This window comes from Salmo trutta, chromosome 12 (genome assembly GCF_901001165.1).
Source record: "Salmo trutta chromosome 12, fSalTru1.1, whole genome shotgun sequence".
NCBI lineage: Eukaryota > Metazoa > Chordata > Actinopteri > Salmoniformes > Salmonidae > Salmo > Salmo trutta.
In genome coordinates this window covers 50,128,432-50,147,522 of record NC_042968.1, presented here as the reverse complement: position 1 = coordinate 50,147,522, position 19,091 = coordinate 50,128,432, and the positions used below count along the sequence as shown (strand labels likewise).

Genomic DNA, 19,091 nt, shown 5'->3' with positions numbered 1-19,091 from the left:
AATTTCGAGTCTCATAGCAAAGGGTCTGAATACTTATGTAGAAATAAGTAGAAATGTGCAAAAATTTATAAAACCTGTTTTGCTTTGTCATTTTGGGGTATTGTGTGTAGATAGATCAGGGGGGAAACAATTCAATCCTTTGTAGAATAAGGCTGCAACTTAAAAAAACGTGGAAAAAGTCAAGGGTTCTGAATATTTTCCGAATGCAGTGTATGTCATCAATTTTGGGCACCAGTCGTTGTCTGTATAGCCTCTCCACGCAAGAGGGAAAACATGACGCTGTTTTCCCACATGCGGATTCCATCTTTAAAGGAGAATGTTCCCTATTTACAACTTTTTTCCCACATTTCTATTTTAGAGGCTAGATACCCTTTAGAGCTCTTTGAAAATAACAATCTTTTTGCACATACTTCTTTTGGAGGTTGCAATGTTTTTTGTACAGATGCTAATAGTGACGTGGCAGAAGATGCAGGAGAGACTGAGATTCCCTCAGAAAAAGAGGGTGAGGAAGAGGAGATGAAGGAGAAAGAGAGGGGGGAAGAGACTGAAGAAGGTATAGTTGGTGTAGGTCTATTATGTGGTACTGTAGTTCTGTAGTACAATGCGTTTTGTAGAGAGACATGCATATTCGGACTGTAAAGGACAAAATCTTTCAATGTTCACAGTCACCTCCAAACCTGCTGAAGCAGAGGACAATGCAAAGAGTGATACTCCCTCTAAGATAGGACTAAAGAAGGAGGGAGTGGAGGAGAAAGAGGGAATGGAGAAGAAAGAGGAAAAGACTGAAGAAGGTATAGGCCTATTGTGCACTGTGTGTACTAGTAGGTTAATGTGTAGTAGAAGTAAAGTACTTGTAGCTGTGTCATTGTTCATAGACAGACTAATACACTGACTATAAGGTAACTACAGAATAGTGCTGATAAATTAGGTCTATCAAGAGTCTGTTTTATTGTCATGGTTCATATTAGATTGCTAATTGAGCTGTAACTATGGTGAAATATAGCCAAATTATGTGCAGTGGAAAATCCTCATGGACCCACCCTTATGGTAAAACTCTAGTGTTGTTTTCTGTGTGTAAAAAAATAAGAAAAAATTGAAAATATGCACATCCAACTTATCAGGTACAGGACAAAAGAATGTATCAAAGACAAAAGTAATGTCCGCAACTCTGCTATGCTCCCATGGTGACTTAATCAGATGCACAAAAACAAACAGATGCCACTTTTTATTATTTATTACTTTTGTTTATTTGGTAAATATTTTCTTAACTCTTCTTGAACTGCACTGTTGATTAAGGGCTTCTAAGTAAGCATTTCACGGTAAGGCCTACACTTTTTGTATTCGGCGCATATGACAAATAAAGTTTGATTTGATTTGACAATGTTTCTATCTGAGTTGGATCTTTATCAGGTCATACACCACTGTGAAACACACCTACTTAATTAACCTCTGGAATAGAGGCATGTAGGCTACACCCGGTCATTGAATGCATCTAGTCAAATTAATACGATACATTAACATCAAAATAAATATTACACAGTCGACATATAGATTTTGATTTGTTTATTCTTGTCAAGTAATATTGATGTGCAGTAGGTTAAAAACAGGTGAGACAAATGCATTAATAAGTTTGTATACAATATTATATAAGGAAAATGGGAAAAGGCATCCCCTTATGAGCAGAACACATTTTATAGAAAACGTTTTATATCTAGTTCCACATTTAGACCTCTTGGAGACAGAGTGTTGAACAAATTATCGTTGACTTCAGAAAACAGCAGAAGGAACACCCCCGTATCCACATCGACGGGGCAGCAGTGGAGAAGGTGGAAAGTTGTATATTACTCGCCGTACACATCACGGACAAACTGAAATGGTCCACCCACACAGACAGTGTGGTGAAGAAGGAAGCTGAAGAAATTTGGCTTGTCACCTAAAACCCTCACAAACTTTTACAGATGCACAATTGAGAACATCCTGTTGGGCCGCATGGTACGGCAACTGCACCGCCCACAACAGCAGGGCTCTCCAGAGGGTGGTGGGATATGCACAACGCATCACCAGGGGCAAACTACCTGCCCTCCAGGACACCTACAGCATCCGTTGTCACAGGAAGGCCAAAAAGATCATCAAGGACAACAACCACCTGAGCCACTGTCTGTTCACCCCGCTATCATCCAGAAGGTGAGGTCAGTACAGGTGCATCAAAGCTGGGACCGAAAGACTGAAAATAGCTTTTATCTCAAGGCCGTCAGACTGTTAAACAGCCATCACTAACACAGAGAGGCTGCTGTCTACATACAGACTTGAAGGAACAGTATACTGCCTTGTTCAAGGGCAGAACAACAGATTTTTACCTTGTCAGCTCGGGGATTTGCTCTTGCAACCTTTCGGTTACTAGTCCAATGCTCTAACCACTAGGCTACCTGCCGCCCAAATGTTGTGGAATTGTTAGATAACTTGTTAGATATTACTGTACTGTCGGAACTTGAAGCACAAGCATTTCGGTACACTCGCAATAATATCTGCTAACCAATACAATTTAATTTGATATATCCAAAAGGACTCTCGTCTTAGGAGGAAATTGAGAGTATCACCTCTACGTGGCATTTTCACGTTTAATTTTTTAATTTTTAACTTTTGATATCATTATTTCTTAAGCAAATCCTGTGTTATGTGATTCTGGTTTTAAGTGCTCTGAATGTGTTTCCCACATACGCCAATCCGCATGGACAGTTGATCAAATCAATTACATTTGTGGTGTTGCAGTGTGGCCTTTAATTTGTTTCTCTTTGTCAGTCTCTTTGCCAGTCTCTGAGTTGTAAAAAACCTGGCATTTGTGATTAAAGTTGTCCCAAGTGCACAATCCACATAGGGTGAATTCTGAATAAGTGGGACACTTTGTGTGTTCTATGACCTTTTTCGACATCTATCCAACATATTAGCCCAACACATGATACATTTCTGAAATCCTCAAGATGTTGATATCGTTGATATCAAATGTTGATATCATATTTACAGGAGGCATGACCATATTTCAGTTTGCTTTTGGCACACTGGAATAGCAGGTGAGATAAACTGGGACACCATTATTCTAGTCCTAATTATACCCCAATTACAATATAATTGACATTTGTGTGATTAGGAAACATCTGACGATTTCAGAAATGTATCATATGTCAGATAGATGTCTGAAGAGGTTACAGAAGACGGACCCTGCTGGTCATCTATGAACGTTTGAACATCTTGGCCATGGACTGTTATAATCTCCACCCGGCACAGCCAGAAGAGGACTGGCCTGGTTCCTCTCTAGGTTTGTTCCTGGGTTCCGGCCTTTCTAGTGAGTTTTTCCTAGCCACTGTGCTTCTACATCTGCATTGCTTGCTGTTTAGGGTTTTAGGCTGGGTTTCTGTACAGCACTTTGTGACATCGGCTGATGTTAAAAGGGCTTTATAAATACATTTGATTGATTGATTGACCTGCAAAATGTGTCCCACTATTTCTGAATTCACTCAAATAACAGTACTAATAACATTACTGCAAGGATATAGTACTACAAGAACCAGAGAGCCCTGCATAACCTAAGTACAGGTGGTCCCTAATGTAAATTGGATCGCTTTCCTTCATTGGAAAAGCCTATAAGACTGTCCCTCTTTAGCTACAATTATATGGCACGTTATTTAATTGTTAGCCATTGTTGCAATTTACCACAATCTGCCACAATCTACCACAAACGGTAGCGGCATAACTTCAAAAAGGAAGAACTACTGTACTCCATGCTGTCCTACTTTAGCTAAATATGGTTGGTAAAGCGGGCCAACAAAAAAAATTACTGAATAACAACATTTTATCATAATATTGGATACTTTTTTTTGTATTGTGATACAGCAGTACATAGTATGCACATTTACATCACAATTTGTCACTGTGCATTATTTATGACAGTTTTATAACCTTAAAAGGGTAGGAAGCATGAGTTTTTACTCACCAACGTAACAACACAGTGTGGTCAAAGACTTATTTACTTAGTTGTCACGATCTGGTTACCTATAACTACAAACATAGTTATGTTTATTTATTTTTGACATATATATTAACTTATTTCCAGATATCTTTGGAACTACCCGCAATACACTATTTCTCAACGTTATATAATGGCGCCGGAGGGATGGCTGCTGTTTTACAGGCTCCTAATCAACTTTTTTTTGCATTGCTTGTAACTCATTTTGTACATAATGTTGCTGCTACTATCTCTTATGACCGAAAAGAGCTTCTGGACATCAGAACAGCGGTTACTCACCTCGAACTAGACAAAGATTTTGTCTCTAATGAGTCCGACGTGAAGGATATACTGCTTTGTCAAGACAAGGCCCAAATCCCCATCATCGGCGTGAAGAAAAGACGGAAGAAAAAGGTGCCTTGTAAGAATTTGCTGACGTGTAGGTAAACCACCTCTTGCCTCTGTATTATTGGCCAACGTGCAATCATTGGAAAACAAACTGGACGATCTACGATTAAGACTATCCTACCAACGGGACATTATAAACTGTAATATCTTATGTTTCACAGTGTCACGCCCTGATCTGTTTCACCTGTGCTTGTCTCCACACCCTCCATGTGTCGCCCATCTTCCCCACTTATCCCCTGGGTATTTATACCTGTGTTTTCTGTCTGTCTGTGCCAGTTCGTCTTGTTTGATCAAGTCAACCAGCATTTTGTCTCAGCTCCTGCTTTCCCCCAGTCTCTCTTTCTCTCATCCTCCTGGTTTTGACCCTTGCCTGTCCTGACTCAGAGCCTGCTTGCCATCCTGTGCCTTGGCCCCACTACTCTGGATTATCAACCCCCTGCCTTGACCTGTTGTTTTCCTGCCCCTGTTGTTGCAATAAACATTGTTACATCAACACAGTCTGCACTTGGGTCTTACCTGAAATCTGATACACAGAGTTGTGGCTGAACAACGACACAATATAGAACTGGCCGGCTTCTCTGTTTTTCGTCAGGACAGAGCAGCTATGTCTGGTAAGACGAGGGGCGGGGGTGTGTGTCTATTTGTCAATAACTGCTGGTGCGCAATATCTAATATTAAAGAAGTCTCGAGGTATTGCTCGCCTAAGGTAGAATACCTCATGATAAGCTGTAGACCACACTATCTACCAAGAGAGCCTCTATTTCCCACCACAAACCGATGCCGGCACTAAGACCACACTCAACCAGCTGTATAAGGCCATAAGCAAACAAGAAAATGCTCATCCAGAAGCGGCGTTCCTAGTGGCTGTGGACTTTAATGCATGCAAACTTAAATCTGTTTTACCTAATTTCTGCCAGAATGTGCAACCAGAGGAAAAAAAACTCTAGACCACCTTTACTCCACACACAAAGCTCTCCCCCACCCTCCATTTGGCAAATCTGACCATAATTATATCCTCCTAATACCTGCTTACAAGCAAAAACTAAAGCAGGAAGTACCAGTGACTTGCTCAATACGGAAGTGGTGAGATGACGCGGATGCTACGCTACAGGACTGTTTTGCTTGCACAGACTGGAATATGTTCCGGGATTCATCCAATGGCATTGAGGAGTATACCACCTTAGTCACCAGCTTCATCAATAAGTGCATCGACGACATCTTCCCCACAAAGACCATATGTACATTTCCCAACCAGAAGCCCTGGATTACAGGCAACATCCACACCGAGCTAAAGGCTAGAGCTGCCGCTTTCAAGGAACGGGACACTAATCCGGACGCTTGTAAGAAATCCAGCTATGCCCTCAGACGAACCATCAAACAGGCAAAGCGTAAATACAGGACTAAGATTGAATCCTACTACACCGGCTCTGATGCTAGTCGGATGTGGCAGGGCTTGAAGAATATTACGGACTACAAAGGGAAACCCAGCCGCGAGCTACCCAGTGACGCAAGCCTATCAGACGAACTAAATTCCTTTTATGATTGCTTCGAGGCAAGCAACACTGAAGCATGCATGAGAGCACCAGCTGTTCCAGAAGACTGTGTGATCAGGCTCTCCATAGCCAATGTGAGCAAGTGTTACATGCCTCCTAAAGGAGGGAGGTGCAGGAATCAGGAGCAGAAGAGCAAGGAAGTCCCAGTGGCAAAATAGTTTATTGAGCAGTCCTAAAACAATATCAACATGGGACAGAAAACACACCCAAACGAGATCGCCACACACACAGGGAAAAAAACGTTACACACGGAGGAGAAACCTCTACTCCTAAACTCATTCAAACGGCACAACTACCGTAGGAAAAAAAAAACCCATGGTGCAGACACGCACCCCTAACGACGTAACCACAGAAAACAATCACGCACAAAGACTAGCAGAAAGCGGAGGTAAATATACCCACCGAAATCAACTAATAAGACACAGGTGTAAACAATACAGACAGACACAAACGAAAAGGAAAAATGGATCGGTGGCAGCTAGTAGGCCGGCGACGACGACCACCGAGCACCGCCCGAACAGGGAGAGGAGCCACCTTCGGTGGAAGTCGTGACAGCAAGACCTTTAAACATGTCAACATTCACAAAGCAACGGGGCCAGACGGATTACCAGGACGTGTACTCAAAGCATGTGCGGACCAACTGGCAAGTGTCTTCACTGACATTTTCATCTTCTCCCTGACCGGGAGGAGGTCAGACCTGGCATTGTGTTACCAGGACAACAACCTCTCCCTCAATGTAAGCAAGACAAAGGAGCTGAATGTGGACTATAGGAAAAGGAGGGCCGAACAGGCCCCATTAACATCAACGGGGCTGAAGTGAAGCGGGTCGAGAATTTCAAGTTCACCAAAGATTTGGTATGGGTCCTCAGATCCTCAAAAAGTTCTACAGCTGCACCATCGAGAGCATCCTGACCAGTTGCATTACCGCCTGGTTTGGCAACTGCTCAGCATCTGACCATAAGGCGCTACAGAACGTAGTGCGTACGTCCCAGTACATCACTGGGTTCAAGCTTCCTAACATCCAGGACCTATATACTAGGTGGTGTCAGAGCAAGGCCCCAAAAAGTGTCCAAGACTGCAGTCACCCAAGTCATAGACTGTTCTCTCTGCTACTGCACGGCAAGCGGTACCGGAGCGCCAAGTCTAGGACCAATAGCTTCTACCCCCAAACCATAAGACTGCTGAACAGTGAATCAAATGGCCACCCACACTATTTACATTACATTGACACTCCCCCCCCCTTATTTTTAAACTGCTACTACTCGTTGTTTATTATCTATGCATAGTCACTTTACAAATGACCTCGACAAACCTGTACCCCCGCACATTGACTTGGTACCGTTACCCCCTGTATATAGCCTCGTTATTGTTATGTAATTTTCTTGTGTTACTTTTTGATTTGGGGGGGGTTTCACTTTAGTTTATTTAGTAAATATTTTCTTAACTCTATTTCTTGATCTTCATTGTTGGTTAAGGGCTTATACATAAGCATTTCACGGTAAGGTATACAGCTGTTGTATTCGGCGCATGTGACAAATACATTTGATTTGATATGAGATACTGAGTTTGTATGCTAGCTCGGTAGCTAGCTCAAGCTGGCTAACATTAGCCAAACTGCATGCTCTTTACAGACTTTATGGCTGTGTTGTTTAGTGGAAACTCGTTAGCACTGCAGGCTCTGGTGCCTTCTTGCCATGGGCTCAAAATGAAAGAAAAAATCATACCTGCTTACTCTAATTGCGTAGCGGTGGTACCTCGTCTGCTCTCCTTTTTGTTTTGTAAACTTTTCGGCATGTTCTATGTGAAGTAGGCTACGGGAGTTTTGTAACTTTTCCCACCTTGGCTTAGTGCTAGCACGCTCGCTGACTGACAACTGGAATCTATTTATTTTGGATTTTTCTCGCTATAGCGATAGGATTTTCCCTAAATCTTACCATTGGATGGTCCCCAGCCATCAATTTGCAAGTCTCTGCTCTTTTGATCTGCAGTTATGTTGATCTGCAGTTATGTCTCCAGTAGTTGGGCTCTAGCATGCCAACCATAGCCATGCTGGTTGGCTGCACTGGCTAGGCTAATAGCTAACATTAGCTTGCTGGCTAATATAACTACGTATAGCTATCATTCTTTGATATTTGGTTAGATGGCGTTATGTATTTCCAAATCTTTGGTTTACTTTAATGTCATAAGCTAGGTGTTGATAGCAACTGACTGATTCATTCAGTGCTAATGTAACGTTAGCAGGCTGGTAGGGCTAATGTTAGTAGGCTAGTTGGCTAGAAACCTTGCATGTTGATTTCTAACAAGAAATACATAAAGTATTTGTTAGTAAGTTGACTGAAATCAGTAGTGATGAGTGCAAACAATTTGGTTTAATTTGAAGTTATATATTTGAAGTTATTTCTGTTGGTGTTTACATTATAGGGAATAGGCTGGCTTGCCGGGACCTCCACATTACATCATACCCCGGAAAAACATTTTCCGTCATTCTTTGGAATTCTGATCGTTTTTTTGTAATAACTCCAAAAATACAATAGTAAGGTGTAACTTTGCATTGGGATTTTCAATACGTATATTAATGCACATCCATATGTTACATGTGGTTACATTTATGCTACCTACCCTACATCAAAACAGAAAGAAAGCTATGATCTTACCATGTGCTTTGCGGAATGATGTTCCTGTTTGAAGCTTGCTCTGTCCTCCTCTATGATGTCACACCAATGAAGGGATGTGATTTTGATGATGTGGTTTATCTACAAGGGATTAATAACAATAGTTTAGATTTTTCTCTTGTCAAACCAATAAATAAATGGGTCAGGATTAAGCTGTCCCAGTTTATATGAGGTCCCACTCTTTCCGAATTCACCCTACACAACTCTTATCCGGAGTATCACTGAGAAAGGGTCTCGCTGGATGTGGGGGTGGGACGTCCGCTTTCACTAACATGTCTCTGAGATTTTGTGGCCTTTAAAACACGACTCTTGGTGGTTCTTCAAAGATAGTGGAGCATCTAGGGTCTGAACTGACAATATGCCAATATTTTTAATTGCCTCTTGCATGGCATTTCCCAGAGGAGAATATTCCACAATACATTGTATTCTAGGGTCAGTCATTTTGCGCACAGAGGGTTTCACACTATCCAATTGGCTAGTATCCATGATGCACTCCGCAACTGATTGTAGGCACTCCTCAGGATAACCTTTCTCATGGAATCTGTTAATCAAGACTGCTTTGTTGGGAGAAAGCAGCATCAGTGCTACAGATTCTGAGGACACATTTAAACTGACTGATCTGGAGGCTTTTCTTCAGAGGAATGGGTTGGAAACTATCACTTCTTGGAAGCGTGTTTCGATCTAAGGGCTTCCTGTATAGATTGGTGACGAGTGTGTAATTTCCTTTGGTGATCTCAATGTCAAAGAAGCTGACACTAGAGTAATCAAAGTCCATGGTGAAACTATAATGAACAAAAATATAAATGCAACATGCAACAATTTCAAAGATTTGACTGAGTAACAGATCATATAAGGAAATCAGTCAATTAAAATAAATAAATTAGGCCCTAATCTATGGATTAAACATTACTGGGAATAAAGATATGCATCTGTTGGTCACTGATACCTTTAAAAAAAAGGAGGGCCGTGGAACAGAAAACTAGTCAGTATCTGGCGTGACCACAATATGCCTTATGCAGCGCGACACATCTCCATCGCATAGAGTTGATCAGGCTGTTGATTGTGGCTTGTGGAATGCAACTCCTCTTCAATGGCTTTGCAAAATTGCTGGATATTGGTGGGTACTGGAACACACTGTCGTACACGTCGATACAGAGCATCCCAAACATGCTCAATGGTTGACATGTCTGGTGAGTATGCAGGCCATGGAAGAACTAGGTCATTTTCAGTTTCCAGGAATTGTGTTCAGATCCTTGAGACATGGGGTAGTGCATTATCATGCTGAAATTTGAGGTGATGGCGGCGGATGAATGGCACAGCAATGGGCCTCAGAATCTTGTCACGGTATCTCTGTGCATTTAAATTGCCATCGATAAAATGCAATTGTGTTCGTTGTTTGTACTTTATGCCTACCCATACCATAACCCCACTGCCACCATGGGGCACACAAAGTTGACATCATCAAACAGCTCACCCACTTGACACCATACACATGGTCTGTGGTTGTCAGGACGGTTGGACATACTGCCAAATTTATAGATGAGAAATCAACATTAAATTATCTAGCAACAGCCCTGGTGGACATTCCTGCAGTTGGCATGCCAATTGCACGCTCCTTCAAAACATGAGACATCTGTAGCATTGTATTGTGTGGCAAAACTGCACATTTTAGAGTGGCCTTTTGTTGTCCCCAGCACAAGGTGCATCCGTGTATTGATCATACTGTTTAATCAGCTTCTTGATATGCCACACCTATCAGGTGGACGGATTATTTTGGCAAAGGAGAAATGTTCACTAACAGGGATGTAAAAAAAAAAGTTGTGCACAAAGTTTGAGAGAAATAAGCTTTTTGTGCGTATGTAAAATTTCTGCGATCTTTTATTTCAGCTCATGAAACATGGAACCAACACTTTACATGTTGCGCTTGTATTTATGTTCAGTGTAAGATTATCATTCCACTTAAACCTGCAATATGCAGAAATCGCTCCACTATTTCCTGGTCGCTAGCGTTCAAATAGTTTGCCTAATTTCAGTTTACATGACAAAACAAGCAGTCATTGTGTAGAGAATCATTCTACCATCTAAACCGCTGTGAAATATATTTTCCATAACCAAAAATATTGTATTTTCAGCTGTTTGAAGTTGGTGTACAAAACTGAAAGTAAGAACTAAACTTAAGAATGGGAAGCATAGAAATAGCACACATAGAACAGATCTACCGCTTTTTAGACTTGCTTTCAATTAGAATTAATTTGGTCGAGTCACCCCTTTGTAGGGGCCCCGTGTTAAAAAGCAGCGTAACAAAGGTGTTGTTGCCTACCTTCATCACCTGGGGTCGGCCATCAGGAAGTCTAGGAACCAGTTGCACAGGGCGGGGTTCAGACCCAGGGCCCTGAGCTTAGTGATTAGCTTGGAGGGCACTACGATGTTGAAGGCTGAGCTGTAGTCAATGAACAGCATTCTTACATAGGTATTCCTCTTGTCCAGATAGGGCAGTGTGTAGTGCGATGACGATTGCGTCATCCATGGATCTGTTGGGGCGGTATGCAAATTGTAGTGAGTCTAGGGTGTCAGGTAAGATGGAGGTCATATGTTCCTTAACTAGCCTCTCAATGCATTTCATGTTCAGTTACCTTCGCTTTCTTGGGTATTGGAACAATGGTGGGCATCTTGAAGCAATTTGGAAGAACATACTGGAATAGGGAGAGATTGAATATGTCCGTAAACACTCCACATGCTCCGAGAACATGGCTTGGGATGCCGGCTGGCCCGTCAGCCTGGCAAGGGTTAACAGACTTAAATGTCTTACTCGTGTCGGCCACAGAGAACAAGAGCTCACAGTCCTCGTGAGCGGTGTTAGCCCGTGTCAGCGGCACAGTGTTTTCCTCGAAGTGGGCGAAGAAGGTGTTTAGCTTGTCTGAGAGCAAGGTGTCGGTGTCTGCGACATGGCTGGTTTTCGCTTCATTATCTGTGATTGTCTGGAGTCTCTGATACATACGTCTCGTGTCTGAGCTGTTGAATTAACACTCCACTTTGTGCAACATCCTCTATGCACTTCCTGATGAACTCAGTCACCAAGTCAGTGTGTACGTCAATGCTAATCTCAGAGGCAACCCGGAAGATATCCCAATCCGCATGATCAAAACAATCTTGACGCATAGATTCCGATTGGTCAGACCAATGTTGAACAGTCCTTACCACAGGTACTTCCTGCTTAAGTTTCTGCCTATAGGAGGGGAAGAGCAGAATGGAGGCATGATCTGGTTTGCTGAAGGGAGGGCGGGGGAGGGCCTTGTGGCCGTCCTGGAAGGGGGAATAGTAATGGTCAATAGTTCTTGATGAGAGAGTAGCGCAGGAGATATGTTGACAAACCTTCGGTAGCGTTTTCCTCAGATTTGCGGTTTTCCTCAGTCATTGTAGTTCCTTGAGAGCCATCATGGTGTCATCTTGAGGGGGAATATACACAGTCGTGACGATTACCGAAGATAATTATCTCAGGAGGTAATGCGGACAGCATTTGATGGTGAGCTTTTCCAGATCGGGAGAACAAAAATATTTGAGTTTCTGTTCGTTACCACAATCACACCATGAGTTAATCATGAAACATACACCTCCGCCTTTCTTTTTCCCAGGGAGTTCTTTCGTCCTGTCCGCGCGATGTACGGAGAACCCTGCTGACTGTAATGGACGGGGACAGTATATCCAGAGAGAGCCATGATTCCTTGAAATAGAGCATGTTACAGTCCCTGAGGTCTTTCTGGAATGAGATCCTCGCCCTGAGCACGTCTACTTTATTGTTCAGGGACAGAACATTAGCGAGTAATATACTCGGAAGCGGAAGCCTCCTGAGTCGGAATAAAAGCCCACTCCAAATTCCTGTTCTCTGTCGATGTCGTCTTGGAGCAGCCCCTGGTCTCAATGGAATTGCCTTGTGGGGTATGATCAAATTCAGGTAAGTCACATTTTTGGTCGAAATGCTGGTGAGTGACCGCCGATCAAATATCCAAAAGTTATTTTCAGCTGTAGGGAATAATGCAAGAAACGTTCTGAACGAATAATGTAAGGAATAAGACTAGGAGCTAGCGCCATCTTGTCTAAGAACTCATGGAACATCTCAAGTTCAATGGGAGTCCCAGCAAATAATACCAATATACACTACATCAACAAAGGGATTCGGCTATTTCAGAAACGGCAGTTGATGACAGGTGTATAAAATCGAGCACACAGCCATGCAATCTCCATAGACAAACATTGGCAATAGAATGACCTTACTGAAGAGCTCAGTGACATTCAACGTGGCACTGTCATAGGATGCCACCTTTCTAGCAAGTCAAATTTCTGCCCTGTTAGAGCGGCCCTGGTCAACTGTAAGTGTTTATATGTTTGAAGTGGAATTGTCTAGGAGCAACAATGGCTCAGTCACGAAGTGGTAGACCACACAAGCTCACTGAACAGGACCGCGAGTGCTGAAGTGCATAGCATGTAAAAATCGTCTGTCCTCGGTTGCAACACTCAATACTGAGTTCCAAACTGCCTCCGGAAGTAACATCAGCACAAGAACTGTTTGTCGGGAGCTTCATGAAATGGGTTTCCATGGGCGAGCAGCCGCACACAAGCGTAAGATCAACGTGCGCAATGCCAATCGTCGGCTGGCTGGTGTAAAGTTTGCCGCCATTGGACTCTGGAGCAGTGGAAACGCGTTCTCTGAAGTGATGAATCACACTTCTCCATCCTGGCAGTCCAACTGACAAATCTGGATTTGGCGGATGCCAGGAGAATGCTACCTATGCTACCTGCAAAAAACACTATATATATATAGGTAGATGATAGGATAGGATGAAAATGGTCTGGGGCTGTTTATCATGGTTCTGGCTAGGCCCCTTAGTTCAATTGAAAGGGAATCTTAATGCTACAGCATACAATGACATTCTAGACGATTCTGTGCTTCCAACTTTGTGACAACAGTTTTGCGATGGCCTTTTTCTGTTTCAGCATGACAATGCCCCCAATACACTAAGCAAGGTCCATACAGAAATTGTTTGTTGAGATCGGTGTGGAAGAACTTGATTGGCCTGCACAGAGCCCTGACCTCAACCCAATCAAACACCTTTAAAATGAATTGGAATGGAGACTGCGACCCAGGCCTAATCGGCCAAAATGAGCTCCGGACCTTGCTATTGCTCTTGTGACTGAATGGAAGGAAGTCCCAGCATCAATGTTACAACATCTAGTGGAAAGCCTTCCCTGAAGAGTGGAGGCTGTTATAGCAGAACGGGGAAGCCAACTCCATATTAATGCCCATAATTTTGGAGTAAGATGCTCGACGAGCAGGTGTCCACATACTTTTGATCATGTAGTGTATCATCTACAGTTGAAGTTGGAAGTTTACATACATTTAGGTTGGAGTCATTAAAACTCGTTTTTCAACCACTCCACAAATTTCTTGTTAACAAACTATAGTTTTGGCAAGTCGGTTAGGACATCTACTTTGTGCATGACACAAGTCATTTTTCAAACAATTGTTTACAGACAGATTATTTCACTTATAATTCAATGTATCACAATTCCAGTGGGTCAGAAGTTCACATTCACTAAGTTGACTGTGCCTTTAAACAGCTTGGAAAATTCCCGTTAATGATGAAGCTTTAGAAGCTAATTGACATCCTTTCAGTCAATTGGAGGTGTACCTGTGGATGTATTTCAAACGCAGTGTCTCTTTGTTTGACGTCATGGGAAAATCTAAAGAAATCAGCCAAAACCTCCAGAAAATAATTGTAGACCTCCTCAAGTCTGGTTCATCCTTGGGAGCAATTTCCAAATGCCTGAAGGTACCATGTTCATCTGTACAAACAATAGTACAGTCGCTCTGGATAAGAGCGTCTGCTAAATGACGTAAATGTAAATGTAAAAAGTATAAACACCATGGGACCACGCAGCCGTCATACCGCTCAGGAAGGAGATGCGTTCTGTCTCCTAGAGATGAATATACATTGGTGTGAAAAGTGCAAATCAATCCCAGAACAACAGCAAAGGACCTTGTGAAGATGCTGGAGGAAACAGGTACAAAAGTATCTATATCTACAGTAAAACGAGTCCTATATCGACATAACCTGAAAGGCCGCTCAGCAAGGAAGAAGCCACTGCTCCAAAACCACCATAAAAAAGCCAGACTACGGTTTGCAACTGCACATGTGGACAAAAGATCGTACTTTTTGGAGAAATGTCATCTGGTCTGATGAAACTGTTTGGCCATAATGACCATCGTTATGTTTGGAGGAAAAAGGGGGAGGCTTGCAAGCTGAAGAACATCATCCCAACCATGAAGCACGGGGGTGGCAGCATCATGTTGTGGGATTGCTTTGCTGCAGGAGGGACTGATGTATTTCACAAAATAGATGGCATCATGAGGCAGGACAATTATGTGGATATATTGAAGCAACATCTCAAGACATCATCAGTCAGGTAGTTAAAGCTTGGTCACAAATGGGTCTTCCAAATGGGCAATGACTTCAAGCATACTTCCAAAGTTGTGGCAAAATGGCTTAAGGACAACAAAGTCAAGGTATTGGAGTGGCCATCACAAAGCCCTGACCTCAATCCAAAAGAATATTTGTTGGCAGAACTGAAAAGTGTGTGTGAGCAAGGAGGCCTACAAACCTGACTCAGTTACACCAGCTCTGTCAGGAGGAATGGGCCAAAATTTACCCAACTTATTGTGGGAAGCTTGTGGAAGGCTACCTGAAACGTTTGACCCAAGTTAAACAATTTAAAGGCAATGCTACCAGATACTAATTGAGCGTATGTACACTTCTGACCAACTGGGAATGTGATGAAAGAAATAAAAGCTGAAATAAATCATTCTCTCTACTATTATTCTGACATTTCACATTCTTAAAATAAAGTGGTGATCCTAACTGACCTAAGACAGGGAATTTTTACTAGGATTAAATGTCAGGAATTGTGAAAAACTGAGTTTAAATGTATTTGGCTAAGGTGTATGTAAACTTCCAACTTCAACTGTATATAACGTTGATATAGTTTGATTTGGGATAGAAAGTTATTTTGCTCAGGGTGATCATGTTCTATATATAATGATTGACATAATTGGGTGCCATCATACTCCCCATAGTGGTTCCATTTGTTTGTAGGAAAAAGTAACTTCTAAACATAAAACAGTTATTTGTGAGTACCAGCTCTGCTAGGTCTCTGATACGTGAGGAGCTAGGCTGAGAGTCTGTAGGGCATTGTTCCTTAAAGAAGCTCAGGGCCTCTAGTCTACCTTGGTGGGGTATAGACATGTATAGATTTTCAAAGTCAAAAGAGGCCAGTAGTGTGTTTTCATTGATCTGGGGAATCTTCTTGAGTACATTAATCACGTCACTAAAGTCCCCAGTGAAGGAGGGTAAGGAGGAGACACATGGCTTGAGAAATGAGTCAACAAAAGTGGATCTTTTTTTGTCAGGCTCCCAATTCCGGCAATAATAGGGCGTTGTACTCATTCTTACGGATTTCCTCTCTGCCAAGATATACAGTAGCTTGAGCTTGTCATGAATAGAGGTATTTAACTGGGAAGTAAGGTCCAAAGGGAGTTTCTGATACAAAACATTGTCAGACAATTGTCGATTCATCTCTGTCTCATAGTCCACCAGGTTCTGTACCAATATTGCTCTACCTTTATCGGAAGGCTTCACAATGACAGTTAAATATTTGTTCAAATCGCTCAAAGCTTCTCTCTTTGGGCAAGTTACTCAACACCTTGTATTCACATTTTTTACTTGGTCTTCAATACGTTTCCAGTGATGCATTATTTCTCTGAGACATAAAGGTGGATTTACCCCTGAAAATAGCAGACTTGCTACATATTAGTTGCATTGAGGGTAAGTTTATTTCTGGTGCATTCTCATTTTCCATCTCATTTGTGTCAACATTATGGGCATTTCCAATAGACAAAAAATTTCATCAGTCTTAGAGTTCTGAAAAACGTTTGAAAATCAACATACTGTAAGCGTTAAAGTCATTACAATGTGTTGTTAGTACAAATGATACGCCTTTGCTGAGAGCAGATACAAGGTTCAGATAAGGGACTTGCTGGATAGATTTATCACATTCAACTTTTCTGGCTCTGTGTCATGTAGGCCTACCTGCGTTCTCCATAGTGAGTGTTTGCGCTTCCCCCACCGCATCTTCTTCCGTGGTGAGGGTTTGATGTTGGCCTGTTTTTCCCCTGCCACAGCCTAAAAAATGGCTCTCACCCTGGCTGGGAAGGCTGGAGTTGAAATAGATGTCAAGGGAGGAGTAGGAGGAACCATATGTAATGGCGTACGGTCCAGCGCGCTCTCTACGCACACCTGCCCTGTGTGAAGACCCCAGCAAGACACTTTCTTAGTGATATTCCCAATGGGAATTATGTAGGCTTATGTGGGTATTGCACTCAGGACAACTTGACTCACAAATGGCAGGTTTTTATTCACCCAGAGACTTGCAAAGAGAGACAAATTAAAGGCAAAATATCCTGCAACACCACAAACGTCCTTTATTTGATCAAGTGTCCATGCGGATTGGCGTATGTGGGAAAGGCGCTCAGAGCGCTTACAAATCACAGAACACAGGAGTTGCATAAGGGATAATGATGTCAAAAGTCCCTTGCTTTGCACTTTTCCCAGGCAAAGCACAACTTGTCCTCTCTTCAATACCTGGGAATTGAACATGTGAAAATGTCACGTAGAGGGGGCAATATTAACAATTTCCTCCTGAGACGAGAGTCCTTTTGGATACATTTCCTCATCAATAATGTTGAGGAATATCCACCTCTCCAAGAGGTCTAAATGTGGAACTAAAATCACATTTATTTATATAGCCCTTCTTACATCAGCTGATATCTCAAAGTGCTGTACAGAAACCCAGCCTAAAACCCCAAACAGCAAGCAATGCAGGTGTAGAAGCACGGTGGCTAGGAAAAACTCCCTAGAAACTAGATATGTTCTGCTCCCCAGGGACTGGCTGCATTTTCCCATTTTCCTTATATAATATACAAAATGATTGACACATTTGTCTCACCTGTTTTTAATCTGTTGCACACCCATAAGGATAAACAAATCAAAATGCATGAATGTTTTTCCATATACAGTGCTTTCGTTAAGTATTCAGACGTTACAGCCTTATTCTAAAATTGATTAAATAGTTTTTTTCCCCCTCATCAATCTACACACAATACCCCATAACGACGGAGCAAAAACAGGTTTTTATACATTTTAGCAAATATTTAAATATCACATTTACATAAGTATTCAGAACCTTTACTCAGTACTTTGTTGAAGCACCTTCAGCAGTGACTACAGCCTCGAGTCTTCTTGGGTATGACGCTGCAAGCTTGGCACATCTGTATTTGGGGAGTTTCTCCCATTCTTCTCTGCAGATCCTCTCATGCTCTCTCAGGTTGGATGGGGAGCATCGCTGCACAGCTATTTTCAGGTCTGAGAGTCCTTTAGGTGCCTTTTGCCAAACTCCAAGCTGGCTGTCATGAGTCTTTTACTGAGGAGTGGCTTCCGTCTGGCCACTCTACCATAAAGGCCTGATTGGTGTAGTGCTGCAGAGATGGTTGTCCTTCTGGAAGTTTCTCCCATCTCGACAGAGGAGCTCTGGAGCTCTGTCAGAGTGACCATCGGATTCTTGGTCTCCTCCCTGATCAAGGCCCTTCTCCCCGATCTCTCAGTTTGACCAGGTGGCCAGCTCTAGGAAGAGGTGGTTCCAAACTTCTTCCATTTAAGAATGATGGAGGCCACTGTGTTCTTGGGGACCTTCAATGCTGCAAAGGATTGTTCCTCGACACTATCCTGTCTTGAAGCTCTACGGACAATTCCTTCGACCTCGTGGCTTGGTTTTTGCTCTGACATGCACTGTCAACTGTGGGACCTTATATTGACAGGTGGGTGCCTTTCCCATGTCCAATCAATATAATTTACCACAGGGGGACTCCAATCAAGTTGTAGAAACATCTCAAGGATGATCAATGGAAACAGGATGCACCTGAGCTCAATTTCGAGTCTCATAACAAAGGGTCTGAATACTTATGTAAATAATGTATTTCTGTTATTTATTTATTTTTTCATTTGCAAGCATTTCTGAAAACCTGTTTTCACTTTGTCATTACGGGGTATTCTGTGTAGATTGATGAGTCAAATATGTAATTTAATTAAGGCTGTAACGTAACAAAATGTGGAAAACATGAAGGGGTGTGAATACTTTCCGAATGCACTGTATGTATACTGTGTAATATTTATATTAATTAATTAAATTGATCAGATTGAATGCCTCTGAGGTTATTTATGTAGGTGCTTTTACAGTGGTATGACCTGACGAAGATCCAGCTCAAATCGATACATTGTCTGTTTTGTGCGTCTGATTAAATCATAATGGGAGCATACGAAAAACTCCAATTAAAAGTTGAGTCTCAAATAG

The 19,091-nt window shown here is 42.2% G+C and overlaps 1 protein-coding gene across 1 annotated transcript in view; it reads left to right on the top strand.

Annotated features, from left to right (window-relative positions):
- Nucleotides 1-19,091, top strand: part of LOC115203738 (netrin-G2) — a 147,858-nt gene that overhangs the window by 105,555 nt on the left and 23,212 nt on the right. Inside the window, exons 8-9 of the mRNA XM_029768685.1 lie at nucleotides 422-553; nucleotides 666-791. Coding sequence (XP_029624545.1) covers nucleotides 422-553; nucleotides 666-791 — 258 coding nt within the window. The remainder of the gene's footprint in view (nucleotides 1-421; nucleotides 554-665; nucleotides 792-19,091) is intronic.